This window comes from Drosophila eugracilis, unplaced genomic scaffold, assembly GCF_018153835.1.
Source record: "Drosophila eugracilis isolate 14026-0451.02 unplaced genomic scaffold, ASM1815383v1 contig_2152, whole genome shotgun sequence".
Lineage (NCBI taxonomy): Eukaryota > Metazoa > Arthropoda > Insecta > Diptera > Drosophilidae > Drosophila > Drosophila eugracilis.
Window position 1 is genome coordinate 1,538,579 of NW_024573036.1, and position 25,243 is coordinate 1,563,821.

The 25,243-nt window shown below is 42.5% G+C and overlaps 1 protein-coding gene across 1 annotated transcript; it reads left to right on the forward strand.

Annotated features, from left to right (window-relative positions):
* Positions 1-1,260: 1,260 nt before the first annotated feature.
* Positions 1,261-24,567, forward strand: LOC108111149. The gene is given in 14 exon segments (XM_017220517.2): positions 1,261-1,541; positions 16,979-17,622; positions 17,809-18,188; positions 18,190-18,409; positions 18,698-18,870; positions 19,101-19,242; positions 20,147-20,320; positions 20,649-20,950; positions 21,010-21,165; positions 21,323-21,484; positions 21,545-21,716; positions 21,781-22,253; positions 22,445-22,608; positions 23,380-24,567. Coding segments are annotated over 13 exon segments (3,264 nt in total). The 5' UTR covers positions 1,261-1,541; positions 16,979-17,267; the 3' UTR covers positions 23,771-24,567.
* The last annotated feature ends 676 nt before the right edge of the window (positions 24,568-25,243 follow it).

The following is a 25,243-nucleotide window of genomic DNA, read 5'->3' on the forward strand; positions in this document are numbered from 1 at the left end:
ATCTATTGAACACCAAAAGGGTCGAAGGGATGTTTTGTGGGAATTTGTTAGCACGACTTAACCGAAACTACTTAAGAGCTGTAAGCCTACGATTCCCAACCTGCAATTTGTAAAACATTTTTACTTCAACTTTGTAGTTCGCTTGAAACTTTCAAAATAATTTGCTATGCCGCCCTGGGAACCAATAAAGTGGCAAATTTCGGCATTTGTTTCGATTTCATTACCAAAATTTGGTCTTGCAATAACAGCTCAGACACTCAACAAAGGCCCCGAGGGCCTGACCTTCAGCACTCGGCATAAAAGAGCCGTATTAAGCGGCGAGGAGTGTCAGCCAACCAAGTGTAAATCGGGTTTTGGCCTCCGTTCACCTCTCATTCGGCCCTTGGCGATGGCCCAATAAAGCGCTTCATTAACCAGAGACTTTTGGGTGGATTTTAACAAGGGGTCGCGTCGAAGGGGTTAAAGTGGGAGTTGGGCCAGCACCCCTGCTTAGTGAAAAAGAGCAAAAATTCCAATGCCTAAGCGGGGAATCCCCTCATCCCTAACCAAAGAACCAAAGCCATTTTGGATTGGCCCCAATCAACAGTTGGTTATGAAAGAGGGGTTTTGGGTGGCTAAAATCGGGATGGGTGGTGGTTTCATGGCGGAAGAGCACAGATTTTCTCTCAAACAATTTTTTACTATCCTGGGTCTGGGTCTGTGTGGGTGAACTAATAATCCATGAAATTTCAATTACAAGTCAAAAATGATACCCCCTCCACACTCTATCATAGTGTCACCTGTCCCTTTCCCGCTCCGCTCTAGCCGTCTCTCTCTAGTGTAAGTTGTAATCATTGAGAGCTTTTTTGTTGTGCTGGAAAAACTCGGTTACTATATATTTTTGCCGACAATTTGCAGAGTTTTCCAGTTTCGGTGGGGTTTTCCTTTTCCTTTTGTGGGAGATGGGGTCTCTGGAAAAAGCTCTCTCTTCGCGCCACTCTCTCCCTGTTCCTCTCACTCTTTCTCTTTCGGGGAATTCCTCAGAGAAACGAGCGCTCTTCAGGCCCAATGCTCGAAACGCTCGCCTATTTGGCTATTTTGCATGGCTATGGTTCCGCCGAAGAAAGCTGTGTCTCTTGGAATCAAACCAAGAGAGAGTGGTGGCTGAGGGTGGTGGTGGTGTTGCAGATGGTGGTGGAGGCGCGGGTGGCTCTGCCGGTCCGGTCTCTTTGGCCGCCTGACAGCGGATTCAGTTGAATTTCGACTGCCCGACAAGCCAGTCTCTCCCGCTTTTCTCGCCCGCTCGCGTCGGTCTTTTCTTTGTCCGCATCGCATCTCCGCATTTTCCCAGTGTCTCAGTGCCTCCAGTGCCGACAGTTTTCCTCCGAAAAATTGTCAAAAATAATACAGCAAAAAAAGGAAACAAGGCAATACAAGTAATAAATAAAAACCAGCCAAGAAAGGCCAACCGTGAAAATATAAATATAAATTCCTGGCGTCAACTGTCAGCGACAGCGGCATTTTCCAGCACAATGTTGTTTCTGTGCATTCGGCGATTTTAGGTTGGTTTTGGGTGCCTTTGGCATTTTTGTATTTATCCTATTTTTTCGTATTTTTCTATTTTGAATATTAAAAGCCAAGTGCGAGGACGGACATCAATAGCAATGACGCTGACAGTTTCCACGACCCCCCGTCGTCGGTCGCCTGTCCCCTGGTTTTCCTTTGCCAGCGATTAAGACCAGTCAAAGTTGTTGGCCGTTGCCTGGCTACGTTTACAAGCCAAGAGTCGAGAGATGCCATGCATTATACATAAGCTCTAGTGAGAGGTTTGCACCGAGAAAAATATCACCAAAAATTTGGCATCACTTTGCCAGGCATCCAGCTCGCCAAAGCCAGTAATTTGATCAGCAAGGTGTCAAATTAGCCATTTAAGCTGTAATACTTGGCTTTCAGCCAATAGTAGTGTCTGGAATCGTAAAAACTTAAGGCATTATAAAGCTAGATAATTAGATAACTTGAACAACAGAAAACCTGAATGTGTTTCCCCTTTTTGAAACTTACCTATTGTTCATTCATTTAAGATTTTTTTCCTAGAGAATTTTTCATATATGGAACTGTAAGATTTTTTAACGTGTCGTCGGGGAAATACGAGAAAGGTGGCTCAAGGGGTGAAGATATGGCTGGAGTGGCGAAACGAAGCGAGAAAAGAGTAAAGTGCTAGTGGCTGCTGGTCTCCAACTAGATTAACTGTGAGCCGGGCTTTTATTTTTTGAATCTTTATTATTAGCCAGGCAATCAGAGTCCCCTCCCTGGAAATTGGACACTTCTGCAGCGCACTCGTTATATATTAATGACATTTCCCTGACAAATATTGAATCGATTGTAATGGTTTCTGGCAATGGCAATTGTAACTCGATGCGGTTAGTTAAGAGGTATCTGAATAATTGCGGTGGGCTCTGGTTTACCGGTTGATCAAGCGGAAATGTGAAACAGGTCGTGTACGGATTAGCCTGATTCGATATTGAGATATTGGGCGATAGAAGGAGGTGGCTTTCGTTAAAAGAAACCTTTCATCCTCACCTAATTTATTCGCATTTTTAGCAGAACAAGATATTTTTAGATTATTCCTATAAAATATGTTGGATTTAAAGTTCAGCCACAAGCTCAAGTCGTTTCTATAGGCCATGTGGAACGTAAAGTTAGTCGGCAGGTGTTTAAACTAAACTTTCTTCAGCAACTAATCCAAACTTTAACAGTCGAATGCATTCACAATGTTTCAGACTGCAATCATAACAACTTTGGTACAGTTTTATTTATTCATTAAAGTGGCAGCATAACTTTTAAGATTATTCTGGAAATATGTTATGAAACTAAAAAGAGCAATAATTTACAGAAGCTTTTTTGAGGAGGCTTAAATTAATAATAGGGCAAAATATATTTTCAAGTGCATTCAAATTTGTTCGATTGTTAGTAATTGCGAAAATATTTGGAAAACAATGGCGATTGTATTTATTATTTTTCGATCAGGCGGTGGGAGCCGCATGCCTTTAGTGCCCACAGTTTTCCAATTTTGGTCAACAATGGGAACCAAAAATCGTTGAAAAGCCAGGGATTTCCCAGCATTTCCACGAAAACACCCAAAGAGAGTTAACATCAAAGTTTACCCAACACGAAGAGTGACAACCTGACAATTACGCGAAAACCCAGCTAGAACCGCTGATACCGAATAAATGGCGAGGAAAACTTTTGGCCGCCAGAAGTGGCGATGAAAAAGCCGTCGGAGTTGCTTGAGTTTTCCGTGGCATACTTTCAGGCGAGTTCTCTAGGGGGGAAACTGCGGCAAAAACTGACGGTGAAATTGCGGCCATGAATGGCGGAAAATCAAGGTATCCAGCGGGTCGAGCCCAGCGTTTAGCGCAATTCTTGGTTAATTTTTTATGTGATTACCCAGCAGGCAGCTGGCAGGCGGCAGCCTGTAATTGCATTTTAATATTGATGATATATTGATGCCACAGCCACGCCAACTGAATGGATGTGTGTGTTCACTTCATTTATGAAATTTACATTTATTCCATTTAGTGACAGGCCACCTTTTCGGTTTTGATTAAAGCAATTCGCGGGTCACGACCCAGCCACTGCCACCCAGCCAGCCTTCATTTGCATAGTTTGATTTCGCGATTCGCATTGGGCTATTGGCATGCCAATGTTGATGTTGAATGTTGACACTAACCGTCAGCTGGGAAAACAAGCGAAAGGTGAGGTGTTTGTCGAAAATCAATTGAACGGTTAAGTGCCAGGACACTTCACGCGAATTTTCCACTCGTTCTCGTTTTACACTCGGACTTAAAAAGCTTTCTAACTTCTTTTGGCAGAGATATAAATCAAGGTATCTCTATATATATATGATATGTCACTTTATTTTATAGCTTCTACTTATTTACTCCAAAACTAAGATGGCTTAACCAATAAACTTTATCTGCCACGATACGATTTAACACAAATATTTTATCAATTATTATAGTGACAAAAGTTGGTGAAAATATTTCAAATATGTACCTTCCCCTAAAGTTTTCTAAACTTTTTAAATCGTAAATCATCATTTTTTCAGAGTGAGCATTCCATTTCCATTTACAATATTAAATTTGTGCCGAAGGAGTCGTGACAGGACAGAACTCGTCCTGTTTCGTCCCCTTTTCCTGCTGAGCTGCGCACAAAATTTTCCACACCGCCCGCCCGCAGACAAATGCATTATTTTTGTTTTCCCTTTGTTTTTCCCTCCACTCGAATAACAAGTTCATTTCGAGTCCTGTAAACAATGGATTCCATCACAACAAAATTCGTATATGTCAATCGAAAGTATTTCATTTCATTCCGTCCTGCTGATTCTCCTCAAAAATTGTTTCAAACAATTTCGGGTTTTATTTTGTATTTTGTTTTTCGTTTTTGTTTTTCCGGAGATGAGGTTGTGTAGGAGACCCTTTCCCCGGCTGTTTACAATTGGCTTATCTCAGATTTTTCTATGGATTTCGATTACAGTGAAATGGATATTTTGTGAGGCTGCATCAACAGGACATGCCAATTATTTATTGATTAGATAGACATTAAGATTTATCTTTCCAAAGGGCTGGCCCGAAAAACAAAAGGGATTGACCTGAAAGCCGAGATCCGAAAACAATGAAACAATGTTTTGGACCCTCCGAAAGTCATCGAGTTGAGTGCTGAGTGCCATGACCTTTCAGCAGCGATTGCCAATTCGAGGCAATTTGCCAGTCGCCTTTCCTGGCAAAGTTTTTAATTAGATGGGAGTCATCGGCATGAAGTGTGGATAATTTGCATATTTCGGGAATATTCACGAAACATTGAATAAGACTCTCGGCTAATTTAGTGACTTTCAAACTTTTAAATTGCTAAGTGTATGCTAATGAAGACACTTTCCACGGTCTTCTGTGCAACTCGGCAGCATTTTTCCGCTTTCAGAGGATTAACTTTTGATTTTCCTTCGTTCAGCTTAATTATGATTCATTCTGAAGCTTGAAAAAATCGTTTTGGCGTTCAATTTCACACTGCATAATACGAGCTGTTGTTTTTATTATTGATTGATATTTTAAACGGAAATCCTTGAGGCTAATTAAATCAGAAGCGTTCCTTACAGCTTTTTGAATAAGTTTGCAGAATATGTAATTAAAACCGAAAAGCGGCTTGAAGAGTTCGTGATTGGTAATTGAATATTTATGAGTAGTTTAAATTTCATTTTAAGAGAGACTTTCTTTAATTTAAAATTTCCTTTTAAGCTGTTCCAGGCAGCCCATTCATTACAAGAAGGGAAACCAATTTGACACTTTGCCTTTGCCTGCCTTTTGGCCAAGCCCCCCGAAAACTTTTCTGTTTGCTCTTTTCATAACAAGGTCCGAGACATTCTTTGGCTTGCCTCAAGTATTAGTTCTCAACTTTCCTTAAAGCGCTTTAAGAAGCGGATTCCCTGCAGTGTTTAAACCAATTAGTTTGAATAATTTGCCGCCGCTTGTATCATTTATAACCCGAAAACTTCTTAATCAAGCCGCACAAACCACACAAGGGTTTCGTTCGTTTCCCTGGGTTTTCCCCACTTCCATTTCCCATGGTTTTCCCAGCATCGCCTAATTGTCCCATGGTGCGTTTTCTTCGCTCTGCGCCTCTTGTTTTTCGGCCCGTTCAGCATGGAATTTCGGGGCCTAATCCCGAGGAAACTTTCGGGACTAGAGAATGTGAAGTGCATCTTATCTTGAGCACTAACCAAAACGCATTGACAGCCACTTGATGCTGCGTTTTATTTGCAGTCTGCCGTCTGCAGTTTCTCCGCTTTGGCCATGGCAGTTTATGGCTTGCAAATCCTTTGTGATTTAGTAGAGTGTCACCCCCTGGAAATCCCTCTCTCAGCTGTCACATAAACCGATTAAACTTTGAGCAGCTTATGCATTTTGTATCTGTCAGCCATCTCGTATCTGGCGAATGTGCAGTTCTAAGCAGGCTTCGCCACCAGCTCCTCCTCGCATTTCCCCCAAAATCATGCGTATAAACACACATCGTTGACCATAAACGGAAAATTAGAGCTGGCAGAATATTAATGGCAGTGTCGATGGTATAATGGAGGTTTTTCAAATACAAATGAAAAGTTTTTCAAAATGGGAATGACCTAAGATTATAGGCACTATTTGCTTTTAGATTAATGTATTTCAGAGTTCCATTCGAAAAGGAAATCTTTAAATATAGAATAACAACTATGACTGCCATCTCTACATGATAAAAGCACTCCCCCGTAAATAAACGCAAATTTGTTGGTAAATTTCGATATATTCGAAACTTCAGATTCTCTCTCTTAATGTTTTTGCAATTATCATGGCTCTGATGGCGTTCTTCTTTGGTATTTTTGTAAAAATTTCACCCTTCCGCCTCGAAGGACCGCAAATAAACATGCACAAGTTCTCCCTGCGATTTGTTTATTATTTCTCAGTGCTCTTTGAAGCAATTCAACGCAATTCCTTTGCTTTCCCTGCTGTTGTTCGAAGAGCAGAATAATTTTAAAGTAGAATAATAAAATAATGGGTATTACACATTTATTGTGCATCTTGAGAGGAGGACAAAAGCCGTGAAGAGCCCAGAAGAAAGTGGAACAGATGCAAGGGAATTCAAAGAAGTTGCTAATGTTGGAGCTTAAATGGAACTTCACTGTGACAGAAGGCCCTTGGAAAGGGTTTTCTCAGATGCATGGGCCGTTGTGCAGAGACAAAGGCTTATCTTCTAATTGAAAATTATTAATTTGAATGGGCATTGCATAGTTCTTGTACTTTTATTATATTATTATTACAACACGAAATCCTATATACAGGTACATATTTTCCCCTCATAATGGACAATCCCATTACCCACTTCCTTTACCAACCAAAGAGTGCTCCCAAGTTCGTTGTGCTTTTTAAACTTTTTCACTTTGTCTACAACACATTTTCGTGATTATTTTTCCATGAGCCCGGGTGCCGTTCGCTTAATTTATTATTCAATTAAAGCAGCAAAAAGTAAACTTTAATCGGAGAGCAGTCATCAGCAAAAGTCCCCAAAAGACACTTACGGACAGGAACCCACACAGACAAAAGAACAAATAAAAAAAGGAAAATAATATGCACAAAATATGGAAAATCGTGTGCCAAGAAAATTGCAGCCGGATTTCGTTGCTTTTTGTGCTGCTTTTTTAGTTTTCCTCTTTGATTTTTCGATGTTCGTGCAAAAGTTGTGGCAGCTTGCCGTTCTTTTTTGTAATCGATTAAAAGTGCATGTCAAACTGTGCGTGTGCTCGCATTTTTTAATGGGCTGGTAAAAACAACAAAACAAGCACCAGTGCGGGGAAATAATAAAATACAACAACAAGGATGAAAAATAAGCTCCGGCGCATTAACATGAAAATGTGCGATGAAACAGCAGCAGCAACAGCAACAGCAACAAAGAGAGGAAAAGCCCAAATGAAAAGCTAAAAAAAATTTAAGTGCAGAAACAAAAAAGAAGAGTTTTTTTTAAATATTATTATTCACAAGGCCCCCCCTTTTTGAGAGGGGAAATATGGGGAAAATTTTTATAAAGACCCAACCCCCCATGGGGAAAAAAAAAAAAAATTAATTAAAAAAAAAAAAAAAAAAAAAAAAAAAAAAAAAAAAAAAAAAAAAAAAAAAAAAAAAAAAAAAAAAAAAAAAAAAAAAAAAAAAAAAAAAAAAAATAAAAAAATAAAAAAAAAAAAATATTTTGTTGTGGGCGTGGAGTGGGGGGCCGGATGCCCGTGGAGTTGGAGGATCCCTAATACGTGCCTGCAAATTGTGTAGTTTTATAGTTTTCGGTTTTTGTTTTTGGTTTTTTGGGTTTTGGAGCGTTAGAGTGGGCGTGGCGTGATTGGAAAAACATCGCATTGGGGCATTATAGAAACATACATGCTGATCCGAACTTTCTACTCTTATAGTTACCGAGAATCGCTTTCTAGAAAATCCGAAACCGCTTTTGGCCTTGTGGGCGTATGGGTGGGTGGGCCCGATAGTAGTACCACTATACGAGCGCTGCCATTTAAAGATTATACTTTTGAATTTCAACTTTCTACGCAATAGTTCCTGAGATTTCAGCAATTTAGTTTTTGGCGATTTGTGGGCGTTGATTGGGCGTGGCAGGATGCTGTAATAAACTTGGCTGTCCCGGGACCTCAGAATCTTCGCTTAATCTCAGCTTTGTCTGCATAGTCCTGAGATCTCGCGTTCCGGACGGACGGCGGACGGACGGACGGACGGACGGACGGACGGCGGACGGACCGGCGGCGGCGGGGCGCGGCGCGGCGGCTCACGCTTCGCTATTGTCCGATCAGTTTACTTTGGTGAGCCCTATCGTACTACGCCCTTTCAAAAAAAAGAAAGAAAATAACAGATGAGAAGAAAAGCGAAAAAATATGACAAAATTTACGAGCTCGTTCCTCATATTTGTACATACCAGACTCTCTTGCTATAAGCCTTGTGGAACATCTAAGACAACAACGGCCAAGATATTAGCATTACTTTGAAAATTACAAAACTACAATTTCATTACTAACAAATATAATAGAAGATAAACTCATTAAGAGCTTAAACTTCATACCCAATAGTAACCTCATTCGGCTATAATGTGCTAGAATATCTTCCAAAAATATTACTCTATTTTCTTGACCTCGCCTGTGCCTCCTCTATCCCCTGTTCCACTTTGTGCCGCCAACTTTGGTGACGCTTCCTCGTGTGGCTTGTTTTTAGTGCTTTGGCACGTAATGGGGTCGTTCCACAAGCCCGTCCTTCTGCCTCCAACCAACCAACCCCCCTTACAGCCTGCCACCCCTTCCCCCCCTGTTACCCACAATCGCCTTTTGTGTGGCGCCCGCTGTTGTCGTTGTTGTAGCCGTTGTTGTTGTTTGCATGCCGCCTGGTTTTCTTTGGGACTCCTCCAAAAACTCATCGCTTGCCACTTGTGTGCCATATGACGATGATGAGATGAGCGCCAAGTTGAGTTGAGTTTAGCAGGGGCTGAGCTACGAGCCAAGCTCCCCAAACTAACTGATATGGACTGAAAAACACTTGGAAAAATAAAAGACCAAGAAGGGTAGAGAATGAATCGCCATAGAAAATATTCCCCTTTGGCTGTTGATCAAAAATGTTTACCTAAAAGACTTTTCTTGATACTTTATATATTATTTAATGTAGTATTATTTTTATGAGTGTAGCCTTATTACTGCATAAAAATTGGCTTTAAGGTTATTACATTTTACGGTAGTAAAGGAATTTTTATAAAGCGCAGGTATTTATGAATTTTCTTTGAAACTCCCCCCTTTGGCTGATTAAACTTGTTTTAAAATATATAAAATAATAACCCCCTTTTCTCCAAGTGCACTTTAGACGCTAGATGGCGTTTTCCCGCAAAACTTATGGCTCCTTCCCCCGGCCCCGTGAGCTGTCCGCACTTATCACTTGATGATGATGCCAACTCGGCGGAGTCAAGTCGGCTTGGTTGGTGGCTGGCTGGATAACTGGATGGCTTGGTTCTTGGTCCTGGCGGCACTTGCCTCTGTTTGATGTGATCTGAAGGACCGATTAACGGCATTCAAGAGCCTCAGAACGAAGTCCTTTAGCCGACTACTCCTCTGTCCTTGTCTAACTGCTAACTGCTAACTGCTGCTGGCAGATTTGTGGAAACCACGAAAGCAAATTACGTTGACGACGAGCATCATTTTCCACTTTATTGAATTACCCCCAAAAACGGTAAATATGGGGGCAGGCAGGATGTGTGCTGGATTTCCCGTTGCCCCTGTCCGCAGGACAACGTCAGATAAACAGAATTTCAATTTAAAATAATTTTATATATTTTCCTTGGCAATTTCTCCGCTCTTTCTGCTGGCTTGGCATAATTTTTTGGAAGGCAATGTCTTTACTTGGCCCCAGACATAAAGAAGTTATCAGCATGGCGTTTATGGCTGGAGCTTCAAGCGGTGCTCCACGGGTGTGTTGGGGTTTCCCAGGGGGTGGTGGTAGCTTCTTAGAGTTTCCCCACCACCTCCATTCAAATCCTCCTGTCAGTCAGCCAGAGAGTTTTCCCCGATGCCTTTCATTAGCCGAACGACGACTGTCAGTCGCTTTGTTTAACTTTTTGTTAGCCCGTTGCCTGCGTGTCTGTTTGTTTTTTGTCACAATTTTGATGAGCCCATCACCTACACGAAACTGGGTGGTCTCCTCTGCATATAAGGACCCTCAGAGCTATATATATATATGTATACGTGTGTATATAATGATCATTGTTATGCGCATTTGAGGCACTTTCGCTAGACACCCAACTAGCAGCGTTTGGGGGACAGTGGAAACGATCTGGGCGTGGGTTTGGCTTCCTAACAATTTCCCAAATGAAATAAACGAAAGTTCGGTGATTTGATTTGCAATATTAATAAAATACGAAATAACAGAAGTCCCAAATGGAGGAAGTTGGAATATTGAATTATAAATTCGAAGGACATTGAAATGACTTTTAAATCACTGCCCAAGAAGAACTTTTTATGGTTTATAAGAAGAACTTTCCACGACTAACATTCAGCATCTGTTATGTAAGAGAAAATGAATCTCATGTAATGAACAATCTATGATATTTGTTCCCCTAAGTTTCCCTCTTTCAAGTCAACATGAACTCCTTTTCTAAACTGTTTACATAGCTTGGCCGGAATAATACCTATTGTAAGCCATATGAATTTTCCAATAAATTGGAGCCACTGTGCCTTGTCAGCCGCATTCCGCTTCCCAGTGGGCGCCATTCAAGCTGCGTGCTTAAAAGAGCATTGCCCGCCGGCATTATGTTTTGTGTCAGCACTAAAAGACGTGGGCGGCGGGCTGAAGGGGGCTGGAAAATGGGTGAAAATGGATGAAAAGGGGGTGGCCAGGCAGTGCACGTACATTTGTGGGTTAGCAGGCCTTTCATCCTGGCTGCTCCGCTTTCTGCCTTCGCTCTAAGTTGGCCATGTTGACTATGTCATTTGCTAATTTAGCACAAACTGTTTGAGTCTACTTGGCCTAGCCACACTGGTTCAACTTGCATTCGCCAAAAGGTCAACAAAGATTGGAGGGGACACATCTCGGACACACACATCCTCATCCTCATCCATTGCAAATGAACATTAATTAAGCAGGCCAACGATGGATGGCAAACAGCTAAAAGGATGTCAGACATGGCACACTGCCGGCCAGCCGAATAATGACCACAGAATTCCTTTCATAATTTTCACAGCCCTTGTACCTAGTGGATTTTTCGCTTTTTTTTCCTGGCACCTAGTATTTTTGGCTCAAGCGAAATCAATTTGTTAAATTTTAGCAAAATTCTCTCGACAAGATTGATGAGGTTTCTGGGGGGTTGGGAGTTGGGGGCTGGTGGTGTTCCCATTTTCGTGGCTGCCATTGTGCCGCAGGGAGGAATGGAAGTCGGAAACTTGGTGGCAGCTCTATCAAGGCCCTAATGGCGAGATGTCTGGCTCGGATCCAAGCCCCGTGCCCCGTACTCTCGACTGCGTACCATCGATGAGCTGACAGAGACTAACGCTCGCTCGTCACACACGTTGACACATTGTTAGTCAAACAAAAGATTTCGCATGCTAATTCGATTCTCCGGTCCAACACAAACACGCATCTGGGCTAAGACCCCATTTTTTTTTATTTTACTTTCTCTTCCCTTTTTATTTTTTGGGAAGCCCAGAAGCCAATAATAAAAATGTTTATGTGGGTTTCAGGCTCAGTCAGTGCCGCCTTTATATACAGAGAGGAAATATCAGTAAAGTTTTAGTAAATATAAGTCAGTTAAATAAGTTCAAAAACTTTTATTGTTAAGGTTTTCTCCTGACTGGTTTGAAAATCAATGATTTTGACAAAAATAAGCCTTCGTCTGGGGGCAACTTTAGATCTTACTTCTTAACCCTTTAATGTAATCTGTACATATAAAATCAATATTCTCAGGGGAAACCTTTTCTCCCAGTGCATTCTTAACCTAAGCGCTGATGTTGATAAAGCAAGGCGCTCGACACAGGAAATTTGTTGCGAATTTCTCTCCGCCCGCCGGAATGCCTTGTAATTTTCATTGTTTTTAGGCCTGGCCGAAACGAGATGAGACGATGCTTGACTTCCGGCCGGAGTTCATCCCTTTTCCTTGGCACGCGAGAGGGGAAGGAAGTGTCGTTTTTCAGCTAAGAAGGGCTTAACTTTTTCCTTGATGATGCGGCTCACGCCTGCCACAGAAAGAAGCAGGCACAAAAAATCACGCAGCCGCCGCTTCACCACAATTTCCGGATGGCTCCCGATTTTTGGTGTGGTTAATTTCTGAGGTCTCAGCACGGTTAGCATTAAAAATGTATATCGGGAATAGTATTAATTTTAATGTCTGGCTGACGCTGACGCTGACGCTAACGGGAAACCTAATTAGGCCCGTGATAGGATTTTTGAGTTGGGTTTACAGCTCGTTGGGCATTTCCAGCGATAAGGATGAACCTCTCCTAAGCCGATTATTTACGGGCCAGACTCCTGGATTGGCTTATTGGGGACAAGTTTTAATGCCGTGTACGGTTCAATTCGTAATTTGGCTAAAAACATAAATCCATTAGCCGACACTGCAGAGCTCTGCTTGTAAAATATGCGAAAACTTCCAGACAGAGCAAGAAATGGTCAAGTTGAAAAGTTCCTCCGGTTTTCTTTTTGTTGCGAAGTCTGCAAACTAAATGAAAAAGTATTAATATATCCCTTTGCCGCTGGCTGCATTGCAAATGATTTTGCCCTGGGGAATGCCGAGATCTCCTCGCACTTCGCATGCCCGCAGCCACACAAAGGAGCCACTTACTTATATCCTGTATATCCCGAAAGGACCCAACAAAAAGACATCAAAATTCGTACCCTTTTCGGGCCAGGCAGCCAAATAAAAGTTGTAAATGCATATGGCAAAAGGAATAGAAAGACCGTCGGGTCGGCGTGTTCTGGCAAACAATTTCGATACAGTTTGAGAAGTTGTTCGGCTGAAACTTGTTCGTATTTCGAAATGGGACATGTCTCTGGTAAACATCTTGATCTGCTTCGTTGCCTGCCAAAGTTTGAATTGTTCACTCTGACAAGAGGAGTGGTCAACTATGCCTAGAAGTTTATCGTCTCATAAAGTTTAATTTGAAAAGGATATAAAATATTTTTCACCATTGACTACATTTTCCAGTCATGGCTTTGCTTGATTTGAAAGTAAAATTAAATAGTTTCTCCTGTAAATTTCTCTTAATCCCAGTTTGAAAAGCACTTCATTTGAAACAGCAAACAACTTTAAGAACCGCAAAGCTCTCGGGGGAGCTCCTGCTGTTTTGGCCACAAGAAGAAAACTGTAATTGGAACATGGCCACCACAAAGCTGCCTTGGTTTTATTATCTTCGCCGCTCGGCTGGCGCATTTTATTTACTTTTATTTTTATTTAAGGGTGCTGAAGCTGTTTATGTTGTTGCCACTGAATGTGGCTGCCGCTGTTCGCATATTGTCGTGTGTTTATTACAATGCAAAGTGCAGAGGGAAAGGAGAGAGAGAGAGGGGAAAAAAGAAACAAACTAAAATGCGAAACCCCGAGGCAATATGATACCCATTATCTGCCAGTTGGGGGCGACAAACTCGAACCGCGCTGAAAAACGCTAGCGGAAAAGTTTAAATAAATTTTATGCGGCTGAGCCATCGCTTCTCTCCTGTTGGCCTCCTTGGCCCTTTTTCGCCATTTCTGCCTTTTTGTTGCGGCTCGCTGATGCTGGCGCATATGTTTAATCAGCAAAGTAAACCGACCCCGGAATGACCCGGCATCCAGTTAAATCTCACCTAGCCGCCCACTGCGCCACGCCCCCTGCAAATAAAAGTTGGCCTTTTTTTGACACAACCGCACAGACACACACAGCCTCAGTTTTTGGTCTCATGTGGGTGGTTACAGTGCGTGTAAGAAGTGTAAGGCCAGCCAGTGTGGCTTCCAATTACGTTTCATATTTACGTTTCAGTAGAACTTTTAGTTTAAGTTATTATTAAATTATTTAATACAAATTTATAGCAGCTCCCCTACGGTATTCCATAAACAAATCGAATTTCATAGCTATAGTTATGATTATTTAATGTCCGAAATAATTTACAAATTAAATTCGATATCGCAGAAGCTCTGCTTGTTTGTGTTAATTGGATCTAATAAAATCATTTCTCGTTTTAATTAGGGCTACCGTAATTCATTTTGGGTAGATATTAAATTCATTTTCAAAATATGAAACTCACTGAAACTTAAACTCACTCACCTGTAAAGAACAGTCATAATGCTTATCCTTTAGAGGCAAAACCAATTACGTTTTAATCCACCAATAATAAGCCCAGTTAAACTACTATGACCTTATTAAGAGTCAGCTGTCATACTGTTCCCGAAACGGACTGCATAATTTTGACTGCAGCATAAAGTTGGTAAAGTCAATGACCAGTTAAGTCAACACTTCGCCTGCCAAAAGCAAAGGGATGGGCGGCGAGTGGGTCCATATTGAAATCGCTGCCATCATCGCCGGCACTCGAGCGTTTTAATATTGCATTTTAAAGAACATAAAACTGCTGACACGACCGAGTCATATTTGTGTCCGTGAGCCACAAGGATATTTAAGGATTTTATTGCAACGCACCATTGCAGCAACAAAGGAAAGCCCAAAAAGCTGTGAAAAGTCCGACAACCCGCAAAGAGAAGAAAAGTGCGAAAATATTTCTGCTCTAGTGTTTTCGCAGAGAGAAAGACTGTCTTGTTGTTTTTTAATATAAAGAAGAATGTTTATTTGTTTATAACTGGGGGTAAACTGATACTATTTCTGTATCCTGTAGCCTTTGCTTTTTAAATTTTAAATATTTTGAGAAATACCAGAAAAATGTTACTGCCTTCTCGCTTTTTCTTTCTGTGTAGCCAAGAAGCGTTACGGCGGATAACATGGGATATCGTTATGTATAGCCTGTTTGCTCTTTGCAACAATGTTGTTAAATTTTATGTTTCCACAGGTAATAGTCGTAGCATCATTCCAAGGAAAGTTCCAACATACGCCACCCGCTAGCTACCACCCACCGCTCACCTGCTGAGCTCCTTTACAGCGGGCTTTTGATTGATGTTGCTCCTTTTCCTCGACTTCCTCTTTCCGGGAATGCTTCCGCTTTTCCCACAATCAATTTAAATGCGCCTCTGTGCATTGTGAAAATTGTGAGGCAAAACGTGGAATGCTCGTTGGCCAAATCGCTGTGTGTGCAGCCATAAAACTGGATAACTGGGCCATATGCTTCTGCACAAACTTTCCCGATGCAAAATGATGCAAGTTTCCCTTTCGGTGCTTTTGTTTTCGAATGCTCCTTGCCCCCTCGGTTGCTTGTTTTCTTTCAGATCATTTATCATTTTTATAGCCCCTCAATGGGACATTGGACTAATCTAAATGATACCATCGCTCCTTAATGGAGAAATAGTCAAACGATAAGGACATAAATCAATCAAGTTCTACGGGGGGCGAGAGACGTGCGGACCTGGTGCTTCATTGCAGCTTCTTCAAGTTTCCACGGGCAACAGAAAATTCACAGTCATTTTGTGCAAAAAATTTGATTTGTGTTGGCTTAGGTGATGTGAAGTTCATGAGCTTCCAGCCTTAGTAACATTTTCTTTCCTACAAAATTCCATTCTTAGTCAGCTATTTACAAGCACTTTAAGCATTTTCCTGCAAGTGAGTTATTCTAACATTCATTTTTGACATATTTGATGAAGGTTCTTTCAATCTCCTTTCCATAGCTCGGGAAGAGTAACTTTTCAGTTTTAATCTGGTTAAAAACCTTTACCCGGGAAACTATCTTGTCAAAAACTTTCAAGCGAGAAAATTGAAATCTGCAAATAGCATTCACATCATCCTGTAATATCATTTCTAACACCACTTAAGCTTGTTATTGGCAAATAAATATTAAATTCGAATAATAAATTTACCACATATTTCGCCATTAAAGTTCCTCTTGGCCTGACATTGATAAGGGTCCTCGATAAGCAGGGCTGACCAAATACTAATATCGCTGTTATGCCCTCTCAAAGAGTAAGCATCACTATAGCCACGTGCCACAGAATGTGGCATTTTTGAGTATTTTAAATATTTTACAGCCCAATCTGTTGTGCACACAAACATTTCCACAGTTTGGTAAACAAACATTGAAATTTAGAACATATTTTCCAGGCCAAATACGAACACTTTAGCCCGTGGATTCCACTCGCTAAAGGGACATATTCTTCGAACCATTTGCAGTTCATTTCCATTGAGGATATTAAATAATTTAGAAAATGCTAATAAAATATGATGGGCCATAAATGTGTTATACGAAGTGCCAGTCGCAATTTGCCCTAATTCTTCTGCCACAGTGACCGCAAAACTTTTCGCCCATCAAAGTTCTGTGGGCCACGCCCCCATTCCGAACGCCGCCCACTCGACTAGCATGGCTGGCAGGCAATTGAAATACACGCAATTGAACAACAAATTGAATTATGCACTGCATATGCTCCTTGTTTTGTGTGCTGGTGTAGAGTAAACAAATTGATTTTGATTTGATTTATTTATCGACTCCCGTTGGTTCGCTTTTTTCCGATCCCACGCTCTATCTCTGCATCGCTGTGTGCTCGTTCCGGTTTTTAGAAAAACTGAAAACAATTTCGAAAACTTTTGATGGGTTTTGCAAATTAGTTTAAGTTGATTGTGCAAAAGGAAAGGGTTTTTAGAATATGTTTAAAGATCAGAAAATAAATGTGAAGAACTTAAGAAAGAAAATTACTTGACATATATTAATATTATTAATTAATAATATTTTACAGCTAAAAATTATCAAAATTTTCAAAGAGTTGTGTTCAAAAAATATAAAAATATATAAATAATAAAATAAATATAATGTTTATACCCCTTTTTTTTCAGTGGGGCAACACAATTTTGCGCTTGGCTTGCAAATGTTCGAGATGGCCCCAAATGGATGCAGTCGGACACTGGTGGCGGGAGCCGCCTAGAAATCCTGGAGAGCTCGAAACCGAAACTGAAACCCCAAACCCAGAGCAAAACCAAAACCGAAACCGAAACAGAGACCGAGACCCCAGACTCGAAAATAATGTACTGCCGGAGTGGGCATTATTGAAGTAGACAACGCTTCGGCAGACCGAGTTGAGAGCACAGGGTTAAGAGCTATTCTTGGGGGAGTCGGAGGAGTACAATGGTCATCCAGTGCACATGTGATTGCAACTGCAGTGATAGTAGAGATAACCGGAGCATCATATCCTGCCTGCTCCCGGGCCGCAGTCAGCCGTACAAGTTGGGCTCCTCGTTCGGTGGCGATGATATGGAGCAGAGGATACCGTACTACCGCCGCCTCTCTAATACCTCATCGGCGCTCTACGGCAGCTGTCCCCAGCTATTACCCAGTAGCAGTAGCACCACTAACCATCATTCCTGGCTGAGAATCCCCAAGAATCCCCTGGAAAATCCCTCGGAGAACCCCAACGAGAATCCCCGGCAGTACTCGAGTCTGGTGAGGCCCAAACAACGCAGTCCCGTGCTGTGCAACAAATGTGCTCTGTGACGAAGATACAATCTGAGCTGTGAGCACCCCAAGGAAGCCACCGTGAAACCAGGAAACGGTATCGGTATCGGTAACGGGATCGGGATCGGGAACACCAACCAACAAAAACCAGAGAAGGAATCGACGAACCAACGTTATTTGTGCCACGAGTGTCGTTTCAATAATCAGCCGCTGGCCTGGTGGGTCTCATGTCCACGGCTCTCCTATTTACCAGCTGAGCAAACGAAAATGCAGTCCACGACCACGCCCACCCGTCACTGCCATGGTGGAGGAGGTGTCGCCACCCAAACCACCGGCCCACAAACCATCAGCACACCACCCACTCTGCCCAGATTCCCGAGCAAACGGCATTGTGACAATTTTGGCAGCTACGCCACATTGCCCACCATTGAGCAGCAGATGCCCATGATGCCCCACTGCAGTCGACACGGCGGGGGTAGTGGTGTAGTGGGTGGTGCAGTTGGTCCCGGGATGGGTGGTGTAATGCCCGCCCCACCGCCGCCCCGTTATGCGAATCCCAATTTCAATGGTTGCTGTTATATGTACAACCCAATGGCCCCCGGCCCATCAGAGCCACCTCCAGCACCAGCACGGCCAGCACCACCCACAGCACCACCAGATGCCCCAGCACCAGCATCAACACCACCCCCACCAGTACGCCCCGCAGTATTGCCTCTGCGATAATTGGTACCATCAGCCACCGCCGCCGCAGCAGCAGCAACAGCACCACCAACAAAGGGCCAAGAATCTGATGGCCAATGGAGGCTGCTATTTTGGTAAGTACACTCATGCAAAATTAAAGGAGGAAGCCATAAATTGTGGCCTAATTGAAAAAAACACTTACTTTGCTGGAAAATTTATTCGGTTTTCCGTGACTAGAGAATGTTAAAGAACTCTTGATTTTCCTTTTGATGTTTAAGTATAATATCAAAATGATATCAAATTTTTAACTTTCACAAAGAAAACTCCCCTCAGAGTAACTCACTATCACTTCCACATACCGTGGAAAACCAGGCAGTTTTCTCCATAATTTAATCATCTCTCCAATATTTCTGAATGCCCAGGCTACGAGGGGAACCACCATCCCAGCCTGCATGCCACGCCCCCACACCCTAGCCATATAACTGACGAGGAGGATTCGGCATTTCCAGGACTGGCCGATCGAGAGTTCCACCTGCTGCACCGGAATATCCCGGCTCTGCGACGGACCGGAGTGGATACCACACGCATTAGACAGGTGGGGAACAGGGCAGAAAGTATGCTCAGAGAGGCCTGTCAAACAGTAATTGTCAGCCTTTGTTCGGATAAATTTCATGCACTGAAAAAAATAAATCTGTTTAATAATTTTAATAAGATTTAGTAGGTTGATAAGGCATTTAACCACATATATTAAGCTCTTATTAACTACTAAAAAAGATACACTTATAAAGAAGATATCAACAAAAGTTTACCTCTCTGCACTTTCAGTACTTTTACCCCGACGGTGGCTGGGGCTGGATCATTTGTGGCGTGTCCTTTCTGGTCCACATTCTGACCACCGGACTGCAGCTCAGCTACGGCCTTTTGTGGTTCTATGCCGTCCAGTATTTGCATAATACCAGTGGCATAGGTAAGTCATGGAAAAGGATGCTCAGATGCCTCGGCCAGGTCCTTAATAGCAATGTGTAATCAGAGCCATCGCAGCCCGTTGTTATCTCTCGGTCATTTTCTTGTTTTCCTGCACATTTGTGGTGTTTTCCATTTTGGTTTTCTATTTTGTGGGCCCCCCGTCGAGTAATCAAAATGTTTGTCACCCTGTTTGTGCTGCAAATGCAAATGTTTGTGGATGTTTGTGAATAATAGATGTTTGCAGGTGTGGGCCTTTGCATAAATTTCATTTGCACTTGACAGTGCGGACATAATTTAAGAATAGTGTGACTATTGTGTATGACCGAAAGTGTTGGCCAGTTTATAGCCACGGCCACAAATCCCAAGAATAGAGTGTTAATATTGTGTCAGCAGGTGGCATTTCATTTTCAGATTGCAACAATGTTTTATTTTCCAATTAATTGGCTTTGTGTTTGATATCAATTTTGTTTCTTGATATAAGTGAATGATAAACAACTGCTTTTACTTTAGGTAATAATAATTTTACTCCACTTTTATCTTCAGTTAATCTTTTAACAATAAAAAGTTATCCTGTCGATTTCCACCTGTTTTATCGGGGCCATAAATTATGCAACTTAAGACAACAAATTGCTTAAAACTTAATTGAATAATGATTTACTTAAAGCCGTGGAAGTATATACATTGGAATGCCATTTAACCTGATTTATGCTTATTTAGTCAGAGTTAAACTTACCCTTTAAGCCCCGCCATGTCTCGCTTTCAATTTGTTAAAGACCCCCTGCCTGTGTACTTTTTGAAATATTAACACTCCGAAACACTCATCTCCACGTAGGCCCATGACCTTCGTCAAGTTGACTTTCCCGCTTTAGAACATTATCACTCAAGAGCTTAATTTCTCCTTACAGAACTGCTGGGCGCCCTGAGCTGGTCAGTTTCCATGGTGGCCACATCGTTTGTGGTGTCCCTCTGTCGCAAGCGCTCCATCCGCCTCCTGTCCATCGTGGGTGGCCTGGTGATGCCCCTGGGCATACTGTTCACCTCATTTGCCACGGAATTTGGCCAGGTTGTTTTCAGTTATGGTACGTATAGCCGGGGTGTATGGTGTATATATAAATAAATAACCTGCCAGATGCCAGTCAGCCGGCTCCGGAAGTTGCTTATCATTTGCACCCAAAGCACTGCGAGAAACTTAGCTTTCCTAATCTCTGATAGAACTCTTAAGTAATATTAATTGGTTTGAAAACTCTTAATAACCTTTCAAAAGCCTCAAGTATCACCTTGGAAATCTTCAAAGAACTCTTTGAAAAAGTTTTGTCTACCTAAAAACCTTTCCTCTTAGTTCTAAGTCTTAAGTCCCTACTAATTTCTCGCGGTGTACTGAAAACACGATTCGAAACACTTCCACAGGCATCGTCTTTGGAGTCGGGGTCGCCATGGTGCGGGAGGCTTCCACCGTGATGCTGGGCAATTACTTTAAGCGGCGCCGTCAATTCGTCGAAATGGTGGCCATGTCCGGCGAGGGAGTTGGCATCGCTTTGTTCTCCGTCATCCTGAAGGAGGGCGTAGGCAAGGCGGGCTGGCGCCTGGGCCTCCAGATTGTCGCTGCCTTGACGGCACTCAGCTTTTTCATGGGCCTAATGTACCGCCCCGCCTCCCTATATCATCCCCAGCGCCGTGCCATTCAGCATCTCAAAAATCAGCGCAAAAAGGTGGCAAACTGTGTAAGTTGTGGAAAGTCTGGGTTTTAATTTGTGCTTCTCCCTTCCAGATGAGGGAGAAGAAGCCGATTCTCAGCCAGGAGGTGGAGAGCACACCGAGATACCTATTTCTGGACATATCATCACTGAAGTCGGTGACTGTTAAAATCTTACTCATGACCTCCAGCGTGGCCTCCTTCGGCATCTATACACCCATGTTCCTAATGGTGAGTGCTTTTCCTAATTTATCTCACTTAAATTGGGAAAGATATCCATTAGGCTATCTATTCTAAAGAAGTTAAAAGCATTTTGGGAGGTGTAACTAAAGTTTTGGTTATAATAAACTCAAGTTATTTATATTTTTAATAATTCACTTCCTAACAGGCTCTCAATGCCGCTGAGCAGGGCTCTGATGTGCAGGAGTTGGTTCTCCTGCAGACCTTTCTGGGAATTTCCATGGCCCTGGGTGTGGTTATAGCCGGGGCCTTGCTAAGGCGATGCTTTGTGATCAGGCACTTTGTGATCAACACCAAGATTGTCACACAGGTGGGTCATAAGCTTAATGATAAGTCCCTGAACTTCACTTAATTCTCACTTAACCCCCAGCTTTTCCTGTCAATTGTGGCCCTGGCCATCCTCTTCCTCTCCTTTGTCATGGGCTACACAGGCCTTTGTATACTGAGCTGGCTCTATGGGATCGGCCTGGGTGGCTTCCAATACTCCCTGAAGATTTTGGCACTCGAACGCATCAAGCTGAAACATTTCTCCAAGGCTTGGGGTGAGTACAGAGTTCTTCGGTACTTAAATTCTGGTTTTAACTTGGGGGTTATGTAACGTTGCAGGTTTCATCCGCGGGGTTGAGTCAGTTCCTGTGCTGATAAGCGTTCCACTCACCTCGTTTCTGAACGATTACTCCCTTAAATACGGTCGGGCTGGCTATTACATATGCTCGGCGGCGGCAGCCATCTCGGGAATTATAATATTCTTCATCAGTGAGCCCCAGCAGCAGCAGCAACAGCAGCAGTTGCACCATCATCATTATCAGCAGAGGAACGGTCATGTGCCGACTCCCATGTTGATGCGCCACTCCTCCGCCCGACAGCACCGCCCCCAATTGCCGATGGACTACGGATACGGGGAGTACCCCGCCCCCGATCTGCTCAGTCGGAGCTGCATTAGTCTCAATCAAATGGAGCCCTATCTGCAGACGAACTTCTGCCAGAGGCACATGTTGCAGCAGCAACACCAGCAGCAGCAGCAACACTCCCACTTGCAGCAGTTGGCCTGCCAGAATCTCGACTTACAGCAGCACCAGGTAATGTCACACTGAGAGAAAAGTCTTAAGTCATAAATAAAACAGAAATATTTATCAGAAACAGCATGTCAGTTAAATCCCAAGACATTTTCTATCTTAAGCAATAGGGACTCTGACCAATGACCAATAAATATTCAAATCAATGGAATATCCAAGAGTATACATCAATGCTAATACTTTTTCCTGTGCAGGTGCGTGGAGCCTACCAGTTGGGCCAGGGGAGCATCGGGGCCAAGATGGGCAAGCGACTGCAGCGGAGTCTGTCCTTCATCCAGCAGCACAGCAACTGCTGCGACGGGCAGATGTACTGCAGCTGGCACAGCACCTACGAGCTGGGCTGCCACAAGAGCAACAAGTGAGTAAAATATATGAAAAGGGACTCCCGACTCCCGACTCCCTCCTAATCACTCCTGTGTGTGCAGTGAACCTGCTCCTTTCATGTGCAGCTGAATGGCAAATCAAAGTTCAGTTGCAAATTGTCTGACAATTTTACAAGTTAAGTAGCTATCGACAGCTTACGTAGAGTAAATGGGTAAAAGTCAAAGGGATTACACTTTACCAGGCAAAATATTAAATTGAAGGTAAATTGCATTCGCTTTCGCATGGTACTATTTCATTTAATGGACTTTTGAAACCCCAAATAGCATTCACTTCTGGCTTTTCCATTATTTCCAATGATCAGGGAAACGATTGTGCAGGCAATTAAGATAATTATCAGGTTGTTTCGTATTTTAATTTATAGGAAATGGCCATATATGTGTTTCCATAAACATTATCATAAATTTAGTTGAGCTGAGCGAAAAGTATTAATAATATCCTCGATTGTAGTATAACATTTGATTGAAAATAAAAGTAGCCAGACGGGAGAGCAGCCTCTCAATTGAATGGAAAACCAATTAAGAGATTTCCCGCCGAACCAAACAATCAATGGCAATCATGCTAGAAGCCCTAGGAAGACAATCAATTTGGCGGCCGCCTTCCTTGCTCATGCAAGCCGCAACATTGCCATTTTGCCAATTTGCCACTTTGGCCTTTACGATGCCAGCTCCCTCGTTTCATTTTACCGCATGCGAAAACTGTGTTGACACCCCGCCTAAACCATGGAAATTGACTTGCCGTTTTTCAGGAACCCAGGATCGGCGGACCGTCAGCCATTGATATGCACCTGCAGCAGTCCGAGCAGGAATCCAGTCACCTATGGAACATCTGCTCCACACGGACCACCCAGCTCCACCCGCAGTCGCAGTGTTCCGGAGGGCCTTTCCACGATGTCGCAGCAGTGTAACTGTCGGCAGGGTCCTGCCACTGTGCCTGCCCCCACAAGGGAGTTCATCTACGTGCCGCACGCCTATGCCTCCCTGCAACGAACGCCCCATCGCCATAGCCAGGGCTCGGGCTCGGGTTCGGCGGGGAATTCGGCATTGCGAAACAATCCACAATGCCGGCTCAAACGATCCCAGTCCCTTTGCAGACCCACTGCCGTGCAGTTCGTGGAGCAAATCACCACGTCCGTATAAGAAAATGCCCAGTGACGAGGACACTGGGAAAAATTGTAAGGGAAATGTTGGAAAATCCTAAGAAATGTACCATACAAAATGTTAGGTCTCAGAACGTGTCTCATGCGATTTTCTACATTTCAATGCAAGTTTTCCCAGTGTATGGAAAACATAAAAATAAAAGGAAAAATCGAAGAGGCCGCAACAATTGGGTCCTATAAAACTTATATTTTGGTATTACGGTCCCACCCACACACACGACTACGTGAACCGCATGCACAATTTGTCAGATCTCTTCTAGTCTTTTGTCGTAGCTCTATTAGGAATGTAAACTTAAAACTCCAACCGAATGAAGTCGAAAGTGTAACTGAAGTCCCACAACCCGAAACTCGATGAATTTTTCAGAGAAAATCCACACTTAACTTTACACACATACATACGCCTGCACTAAGCTAGGATGAAAATTTTACTCATTAGCATATTAATATATTATAGAGATTACAGACAGACGGAAAGCTTTATCTTTGTCTCAAGCAGAAGTATTCAACTTGTGGCCACTACATAAATATTTATGAGATAATTCAATCGAGCGGAGAGCAGATGAAACCGGAAAATGGAAAACGGAAAACAAACAAACTTCTTTAATGGTCCATTTTATAAACGTGCATACAATTTAACCACCGAAAACCGAAAAACGAAAAACGAAAACCGATTACCGACATATATACATATATAATATATATATACAAGAGGATGTTCACATGGACATCAAGTCGATCCAATTAAACGACTCTTTTCCCCGAGGACAAGGCTGAGCTGTCCTGGTCCTGAGTGCCAAGTGAGTGCCGAGTTTTCCGTGTCGGCCAAGTACTTTATTTTTCAATAACAATTATATATTGCATAATTAAGAGGCGTTTAACGGCGGACAACAGAATCAAGCCATAAAAAATGCCAACGGAAATGGAAATAACTTTCGCCTTATTTTCCATTGGAAATGAGGCATATGAAGCGATATTAATGCAATTCTGATATCCTTGTTTAATTGGGACTGGCCTGAACTCAATTACGGACACGACAAACACTTTATTTCTGTTCACAGTTTGCCTACATCACTTGTTTCCAAGGGTGAAATTCAGACTTTGATTGGAGGCCAAATAAGAGCATGGTCCATAAATAATAGTGAAAAATAAAAATAAATTACAAAACCAATTTGTAAACCTTTACTAATTCAGAGCCATGAGCATAATCAGCTAACTAACAAGTCACATTACAACCAATTAAAAAACGAAAACATTAAAAAGGCCATCCGATGAAGGCATGATATGGCAACATAAAGAAAAAGGGGCGGCGGTTAAATAAACCGAATAAATAAAACGTTTGAAAGGCTTTAAAGGGCAAATAAACAAGAAGGACAACATAATAAAACCGGAAAAACCATCACTGGGAAAAACCCTTTATAAAGTGAATATTAAAATAAACTATGAGCATGGCAAT